Source organism: Dendropsophus ebraccatus, chromosome 10, assembly GCF_027789765.1.
Source record: "Dendropsophus ebraccatus isolate aDenEbr1 chromosome 10, aDenEbr1.pat, whole genome shotgun sequence".
NCBI classification, from domain to species: Eukaryota; Metazoa; Chordata; class Amphibia; order Anura; family Hylidae; genus Dendropsophus; species Dendropsophus ebraccatus.
The window spans coordinates 102,145,709-102,154,950 of NC_091463.1; the positions used below are offsets into that span (position 1 = coordinate 102,145,709).

General features: G+C 46.6%; 1 protein-coding gene across 2 annotated transcripts; it reads left to right on the forward strand.

The window, feature by feature from the left end:
- Positions 1–2,873: 2,873 nt before the first annotated feature.
- On the forward strand, positions 2,874–8,709 carry LOC138802418 (uncharacterized). 2 transcript variants are annotated; one of them, XM_069985697.1, is made up of 2 exons: positions 2,874–3,908; positions 6,284–8,709. In XM_069985697.1, exons 1-2 carry the CDS (start codon positions 3,449–3,451, stop codon positions 7,252–7,254), a joined length of 1,431 nt encoding a protein of 476 aa, XP_069841798.1. In that variant the 5' UTR covers positions 2,874–3,448; the 3' UTR covers positions 7,255–8,709. The 2 variants fall into 2 exon arrangements, with proteins under 2 accessions (XP_069841798.1, XP_069841799.1); XM_069985698.1 differs by having other exon boundaries at positions 2,875–3,908; positions 7,278–8,709.
- The last annotated feature ends 533 nt before the right edge of the window (positions 8,710–9,242 follow it).

A 9,242-nucleotide genomic window follows, 5' to 3' on the forward strand; every position in this document is an offset into this window, starting at 1 on the left:
TGGCGGTACTGCTGACAGACACCCAACATGTATGTTAATACAGAATATATGTATTGCTGCTCTGGCATATATGATAAATGTGAGGGTGAAACATGATGTTTACATAGTATCTGTACTCAATGCCACATGTGTGAGATCTCCTTCACTCTCTGCCTCAGCACATCGGCGGGATATGCTCATTTTCAGAACCCAAGTTTTGTGGTCACTAAGTGGTTATCATGACCATCGTCCTTACTGTAAACCCAACCTCTCATTATAACGTTTTCGATACATTATAGCCAGTTACCGTCATCTTATTCATTTCACTCGGTATAATTATCCATTAGAAGGAGAGACGCGGATCTCCACACACGGAGAAACTTCAGAAGAACATGTGAGGCTTTCCGACACGTCGCCCTCTATAATCACAGCATCTGCCGACCATTACTCCCTGACCGCCACGGCCGCCCCTCACTGGGATCCTCACCGCACATGTGGTGTTTCTGATTTACTCAAACAATAGAGAGAAAACACAAACGCAAAGCGAATAAATCTAACTGCAAATTACGTGACGTCCAAATCATTGCCGACCGCGAACGCCGACCACAAATAACGGCATGTGAGGGGTACGATAATCGCCCGCAGCTTTCCAGGCCACTCACTTATATCCGTATTATCAGCCGGGTTGTGTGGTGTCTGCGATGTGTTTGCATTATGTGGTGTGTGTGCGATAATAAAAGAAATGAAGAGTGAAACAATTATGAGAAAATGTGTCATCTGCTGGAGACTGAATGTAAAGTGTGAAGATATATATATATACAGTATATATATATATATATATATATATATATATATATATATACAGCTCAACATTCTTGGCTACCAGGTGTCTCACTTTTCTGCAATCTGTAGTCAGGGGAGATTTGCCTCTAGTAACAGCTACATCAAGTACAGAACACAGGAACCGGGGGCGGGGCTTAGATTGTGCTCTGTGCAGGAGAAAGGGAGAGAACCTGGGCTGAGTGCCTGCAATCTGTGAGCCAGTCTGCCTGCTGGAGATGATCAGCACTGTTCACTAGGTAAGTCAAGCTTCTTCCTCATCTCTGAGCAAAGTTCAGAGGAAACAGCCCAGTTCTGATCCTCCCCCGGAGATTGAGAGAATATGTAGCATTGTATGATTATTAAATCAGAGAAATATCCTGTCACAGGCCAAGAGCTAATAACTCTCTCCCTCTTCCTAAGGTAAATACTGCCACAGAGGTTATGGAAGGGACTGCACCTACAGTAGGTCTTTGGTGATGATGGTACTTGTAGTTCTCCCTGGGTGTTATTGGTTGTGATGATGGTACTTGTAGTTCCCCCTGGGGTGTTATAGATGGTGATGATAATACTTGTAGTTTTCCCTGGGGTGTTATAGATGGTGGTGACGGTACTTGTAGTTCCCCCTGGGGTGTTATTGGTTGTGATGATGGTACTTGTAGTTCCCCCTGGGGTGTTATAGATGGTGGTGATGGTACTTGTAGTTCCCCCTGGGGTGTTATAGATGGTGGTGACGGTACTTGTAGTTCTCCCTGGGGCTTCTCTATTACTGCTTTCTGAGGTGATAATGGAGAAGCCCTTGATAATGATGAGGTGCAGAGACAATCAGACAACAGGGAGTGGAGGCAGTGAGGTGCAACAGTGACTTTTACTTAAAGTTAAAGCATAAGAAGCATATAACTTGAACAGTTTCTTTGTTTTAATATCTCTATAAAATGGCCGACTGCCAGAGATGTGTCACTGATGTTACAATGGTATCTGGCAGCTGTAAGCCACAACATTTCAGATCCCAGAATACATAAGGGTATGTGGAGGAGTTGCCCCTCAGTGTGATACCTTGATGAGTAAAGGCCGTATTCCACGGGCCGACAGTGAGGAGCAAACGAGCGATGTCAGCACTCGTTTGCTCCTAGTTCCCTGGTTGAGTCTGGGGAGTGCCAGGGGGAGCTGCCCGGGTAATCGCTGATCGTCTGGGCAGCCCATAGGATATAGTGGCGGTCTGCTGCTGTCGCTCCTATTCCACGGAGCAACGGCAGCAGATCGTTGCTATATAACTCGTTTGTCTTTCAACATGTTAAAAGACAAATGACTTCAACGATCAGCCGACAAGAACGATGTTGGCTAATTGTTGCCTCTTATTCCGCGGGACGATTATCGTCCGTAACGTCCGATATCGGTCGAATACGGCCGATAATCGTTACGTGGAATAGGGCCTTTAGTAGATCAGGCTTGTTGTCTTGGTAAGTTCTCCAGTAATATAAGCTCCTTGGCTCCACAACTCCCATAGGTCACACTATCTCCATTAGTTGGTATACAGACTGCAGTAAATGTCCTCACAGAAATCTCCTCACAGGCCGTAGTCCCCTCACAGACATCTCCTCACAGGCTGTAGTCTCCTCACAGAGATCTCCTCACAGGCTGTAGTCTCCTCACAGAGATCTCCTCACAGGCTGTAGTCTCCTCACAGGCCGTAGTCCCCTCACAGACATCTCACAGGCTGTAGCCTCCTCACAGACATCTCCTCACAGGCTGTAGTCTCCTCACAGGCCGTAGTCCCCTCACAGACATCTCCTCACAGTCCGTAGTCCCCTCACAGACATCTCCTCACAGGCTGTAGTCCCCTCACAGACATCTCCTCACAGGCCGTAGTCCCCTCACAGACATCTCCTCACAGGCTGTAGCCTCCTCACAGGCTGTAATCTCCTCACAGGCTGTAGTCTCCTCACAGACATCTCCTCACAGGCTGTAGTCTCCTCACAGACATCTCCTCACAGGCTGTAGTCTCCTCACAGACATCTCCTCACAGGCTGTAGTCTCCTCACAGAGATCTCCTCACAGGCTGTAGTCTCCTCACAGACATCTCCTCACAGGCTGAAAGGGCCCCCCTTTATCAAAGGGGGACACACGGAATTGCGCCCCTCATCCCCTTATGGTAAAGTTATTGTTGTTAGTGTTAGATTAGGTACGGTTGTTCTTGTCAGGTTTGTGCTCTCTTCCCCTCCCCCCCCTTTTTTATCTTTCAGGTGTGTGTGGACTTCTGGCCAGCAACAGACCCTACTGTGATTGGCCATGGGAAATGTGCGGGAAAAGGGAGAGCTAAAAATAACTATCTGCCCGCGCTTGTGATTGGCTCTTAAGTTTGTGAGGGAGAATTCAAGCAGTACTTATATGGGAACCTGCCCTGCGCTGCTCAGTCGGCGTGGAGTGAGAGAAGAAGATTGCTGCTGCTGCTGCTGTCTGCCTGTGAAGGAGCTGACCTGTGTCTGTGTGGTGCTTATTAGCATAGCGCAGCTCACTGTAAAGGAGCTAACTTGTGACGGTGTGGTGCTTATTAGCATAGCCAGTTCACTGAGAAAGAGCAGGCTCCGGGCAGCGGCGGGGCAGCAGTCTTACCTGTCGGTTCTGGCTGCAAGAGATAGTAATCGCCGGGATGGAGAATCTTCTGGCTGAGTTGCTGAGGAAGGCTGAGGGAGCAGGCGGAGAGGCATGGCTGCGTAGATGCCTTCAGGAACCGGTGCCTACAGTTGCTGAGGCCAGACCAGAAGAGGAAGAGGCGGGGCCATCGAGAAGGGTCATCTGTCGGATACTGCCTCCTAGAGATCCGGCTGAGCAGGAAGCGGATGCCCCTGCTGAGAGGCATCATCGATCCAGGAACAGACATGGGGAACGTCCTGAGAAGAGGAGGAGGAGCAGCAGTAAGAGAACTGGCTCAGCTCCCGTCCCTCCCCCCCCTCCTGAAGAGTCTCGGGCCCGTGGGGATCGTCGTCATGGCAGCAGCTCCAGCAGGAGGCGGCACAGATCTCCAGCACACAGAGATGAGTCATCACAGCAGCCCAGCAGTGACAGCCATACACCACAGCACGGAGGTGCAGCAGAGTCAGCAGCTGTGGGTGAGAATCTTCATGTGGGTCCTGTCCCTTCTGTTAGTATGTCTGCCTTAGTTAACAATGATGCAGTGAGACAGTTTTGCGCCCTAGTGGCAAAGGGTTTGCCTAGTAACCCATCTCTCTTAAATGTGTGGTCTCAGAGTTCAAGTGCTGCCCCTAATGTGAGTGTGTCAGGCTTAGAGTGCTCTGCTTCTAATGTAACGCCAGTGATAGAAAAGAGTGCTGGTGTGCCAGAATGTTGTGTTAAAGAGGCTCTAGCCTGCGAAGTTTCCCCACTGGGTTTTCATTTGCAGCAAAATGTAAAGGATAAAATATGGCGTGGTGACTTCATTGATTTATTGTCATTGTTACCGTCTAATAGAGAAGTAGCGGTTAAAAAAACTGAGGATAAGTCTGAAGATGATAGAAAGAAACCACCCCGGTACATATTTAATTGGTTACATGCCTTTGCTATATACTGTGCAGTCATGGGTGAGAAACGTCCAGAGTTATGCTCTGCATTATTTCAACATATGGACAACATTCTAGAGGCGTACCGCAGCTTCGGCGGTATGGCCTGGTTTTATTACGATGAGGCATTTAGACAGAAGCTTACTGTACACCCTAATCTTAGATGGGGAAACAAAGATGTAGGCCTATGGCTGAGTTTGATGTTACCCCAGAGGAGCGCTGCCTCCAAACCACCGGCCTCTGTGCAGGGTACTTTTCGTAAGGGCACTTGTTTTGCCTTTAATGAGGGATCCTGTAAATGGGCCTCCAACTGTCGCTATCGCCACGAGTGTTCCTTTTGTGGCGGTCAGCACTCCATGTCACGATGTTTCAAGCGAGCTGCACAAGCTGGACAGGGGCTGCCCTCTACAAAAGAATTGCTGGCCAAAAGCATCGACTCCAGTGAAACTGGAAAAAATGTTACCGTACCTAGACAAATATCCAGACAGACAGAAGGCTAATTTAATTGTTCAGGGTTTCGCTATAGGTTTTGATGTCCCACCATATTCTGGGAAAGGTTGTATTATTATCAATAATCTAAAGTCAGTTTCTATACATGAGGATATAGTCAGGAAAAAAATAAGAAAGGAAGTTTTGGAGGGGAGGGTGGCGGGCCCCTTTTCCGCACCCCCCTTTCCTGACTTTCGTATCTCCCCCTTGGGTTTGGTCCCTAAGAGAGAACCCGGGACTTTTAGATTGATTCACCACTTATCTTATCCGTTGCATTATTCTTTGAATGATGATGCGGATAAATCTCTAGCCTCTGTCTCTTATGCTTCTCTATCTGATGCTGTCAAAGTGCTACGATTGTTTGGTGTGGGCTCATACTTAGCCAAGTGTGATATTAAATCTGCATTTCGTTTGCTCCCTGTTAATCCAGACGGTTTTAACTCCCTCGGTTTTTATTTTGATAATATGTTTTACTTCGATTGCTGTTTACCCATTTTACTTTATCATGTTATTATTTTGAGACATTTGCTTCTTTTCTTCATTGGGTAGTGAGCGACAGCGTACCAGAGGGCGCTGTCGTGCACTATTTAGATGATTTTTTGTTTATTGGCCGTTCTGACTCCTCCGCTTGTGCGGATTTGCTGTCTAATTTTAATTGGTTTTCCAAGGTTTTTGGTATCCCACTGGCGGAGGACAAAACGGTTGGTCCATGTCACTGTTTGGAGTTTCTGGGCATCACTCTGGACTCTTTAAAAATGGAGTTCCGTTTGCCACCTGAGAAATTGTTCAAACTGAAGGGTGTACTGGAGCGTATGTTATTAAAAAGCAAGGTGACATTGAAGGAATTACAGTCTCTTTTAGGGCTCCTGAACTTTACTGTGCGGGTTATTCCCATGGGGCGGGTTTTCTCTAAAAGGTTGTACGCAGCTACTGCGGGTCTGGAGTCCCCCCGTGCTCATGTCCGTCTTACTAAACCTTTAAAAGAGGACCTGAGCATGTGGTTAGAGTTCGTGTCCTCTTTTAATGGGCATACTGTGTTTTTACCCGAATTTGTGGAAGCGGATGCGTTGTCATTATACACTGACGCTGCTGGCGCGCATGGCTATGGCGCCTTCTTTGCTGGTAAATGGTCTGCTGAACCGTGGCCTGATGCATGGGTTCAGGCAGGTGTTTGTTCTAATATCGTTTTGTTGGAACTGTTCCCTGTGTTAGTGGCCTTAGTCATTTGGGGTAGAGAGTTCAGTAATAGAAGTATTCTGTTGAGATCTGACAACAAAGGTGTAATCTACGCAATCAATTGTTTGTCATCTAAATCACCTATGGTGGTAAAGTTATTACGGCATATAGTATTGTATTGTATGTCATGCAATATTTGGCTTAAAGCTGTACATTTGCAAGGGTCTAAAAATACCATAGCTGATGCACTGTCTCGTGGTCAGTTCACAGATTTCAGGCGTCTGGCGCCGGAGGCAGAAGTGGAGGGCATAGCGTGTCCAAGTCATCTGTGGTCCCTGATCTTGGAGTAACAGCTCAGCTCATTAGAAGCGCAGTAGCTCCGCGCACATGGGCTGCTTACTCAGCCGCATGGTCTCAATGGAAGGTATTTTGCTTGTCCTTACAGGAGCATTATCTGCAGCACGATGTCTGGTTGACTTTAGCATTTGTTAATATGCTGATTAGTAAACATCTTTCACATTCTGCTATTGTAAAAATGTTGGCTGGTGTTTCTTTCTTCCTTAAATTATTTGGCTTCAGCAGTGTTTCTGGTTTTTTCATTGTCAAGCAGGTTTTAAAGGGATATAAGAAAGGGCGGGTTTCACCTGACGCTCGTCGTCCTATTACTGTTGATCTTCTGTTAAAATTACATGGTAGTTTGGTGTCAGTCTGTTCTTCTGACTTTGAAGTCGTTTTATTTCAAGCATTGTTCTCTCTGGCCTTTTTCGGTGCTTTTAGGTTGGGTGAGTTGGTATCTTTTAGCAAAATCTCCCCTTCTGGTTTATTGTTGTCGGATGTTTCTATTTCCTCTGGTATTTTGAGTGTTTTGATTAGGTTTTCTAAGACAGATCAGCTGGGTAGGGGTTCTGTTCTGCGTATTAATGCTTTTTCTGGTTCTGAGGTATGTCCTATCAAGTGTCTAAGTTCATATCTAGCAATCAGACCTGCTATTGATGGTGTGCTTTTTATTCATGAGGACCTGTCTTTTGTAACCCGGTATCAATTCAACAGAGTACTTAGATTATGTTTAGTTAATTTGGGTTTGGGTAATCTGCGCTTCACCAGTCACTCTTTTCGCATAGGTGCAGCTACTGAGGCTGCTTCTGCAGGGTTAGATGAACAGTTGATCAGGAGGTTGGGCCGTTGGGATTCTAATCGTTTTAAGTTGTATATTAGGCCAGCTTTAGTTTTGTAGTTAATTTCTCTTTTCTCTCCTAGGCGGTAAAAAACAGGTCTGGATTCTGGGCCACTCGTTTGTAGTATGGGCTGCTAAAAGAGCGGAGCAGCGCACATATGGGGCTAACCTCAGTTTTAACAGAGATGAATTCGAGATTCAATGGTTTGGATATAGCGGCCTCCGGTGGAGGGATTTATATTGCATCCTTCAGAATTTAGCCGCTGCTCTGCCTCCTCCGGACATCTTAATTATACATGCCGGGGGTAATGACATAGGAAAGGTTAAGACTCTTGATTTGCTATGTGAAATAAAGAGGGACCTATCTCTATTCAAGTGCATTTTTCCTAAATGTATTCTAATTTTTTCTGAAATTATCCCCCGTCTGGCTTGGATAAAGAGAGGACTGTACTTCCATGAGAAAATCAGAAAGAGAATTAACTATGCTGTATCCAGATTCATCACCTCGTTAGGAGGTTTATCCTTCAGGCATTTAGAGTTGGAAGGATATGTCCCTGGCTTTTATTGGTCTGACTCAGTGCATCTATCTTGCATTGGGTCAGATATTTTAAATGCCCATTTCCAGTCCATGGTGGATTTGGGTGCCGTGGCACGATTGGAAGGGGGGCCCGGTCAGTAAACTGACCGGGCTTTTGGGGGTATTGTCGCCCTGCCTTCGGGCGGACATGGTTTTATCGTTAAGCCCTGAGTATGGTATTTATTACTTATTTATTTATTATTTATTTATTTATTTATTGATTGGGCTTAACATTGTTATTGTGTTTACCCATAATAAAGTGCCACGGCCTTTTTATTCCAACTGTTGTCCTTCATTATTTAGGGGTGTGGGGGCTGCATTTCCGTGAAAGGGCCCCCCTTTATCAAAGGGGGACACACGGAATTGCGCCCCTCATCCCCTTATGGTAAAGTTATTGTTGTTAGTGTTAGATTAGGTACGGTTGTTCTTGTCAGGTTTGTGCTCTCTTCCCCTCCCCCCCCTTTTTTATCTTTCAGGTGTGTGTGGACTTCTGGCCAGCAACAGACCCTACTGTGATTGGCCATGGGAAATGTGCGGGAAAAGGGAGAGCTAAAAATAACTATCTGCCCGCGCTTGTGATTGGCTCTTAAGTTTGTGAGGGAGAATTCAAGCAGTACTTATATGGGAACCTGCCCTGCGCTGCTCAGTCGGCGTGGAGTGAGAGAAGAAGATTGCTGCTCCCGCCCTCCCTCCCTTATTTATTAAAGTCAAGTTTGTCGTGGCACTTTACTAGTGGGGGGTATTGTCGCCCTGCCTTCGGGCGGACATGGTTTTATCGTTAAGCCCTGAGTATGGTATTTATTACTTATTTATTTATTATTTATTTATTTATTTATTGATTGGGCTTAACATTGTTATTGTGTTTACCCATAATAAAGTGCCACGGCCTTTTTATTCCAACTGTTGTCCTTCATTATTTAGGGGTGTGGGGGCTGCATTTCCGTGTAGTCTCCTCACAGAAATCTCCTCACAGGCTGTAGCCTCCTCACAGGCTGTAATCTCCTCACAGGCTGTAGTCCCCTCACAGACATCTCCTCACAGGCTGTAGCCTCCTCACAGGCTGTAATCTCCTCACAGGCTGTAGTCTCCTCACAGACATCTCCTCACAGGCTGTAGTCTCCTCACAGACATCTCCTCACAGGCTGTAGTCTCCTCACAGACATCTCCTCACAGGCTGTAGTCTCCTCACAGAGATCTCCTCACAGGCTGTAGTCTCCTCACAGACATCTCCTCACAGGCTGTAGTCTCCTCACAGACATCTCCTCACAGGCTGTAGTCTCCTCACAGAAATCTCCTCACAGGCTGTAGCCTCCTCACAGGCTGTAATCTCCTCACAGGCTGTAGTCCCCTCACAGACATCTCCTCACAGGCTGTAGCCTCCTCACAGGCTGTAATCTCCTCACAGGCTGTAGTCTCCTCACAGACATCTCCTCACAGGCTGTAGTCTCCTCACAGACATCTCCTCACAGGC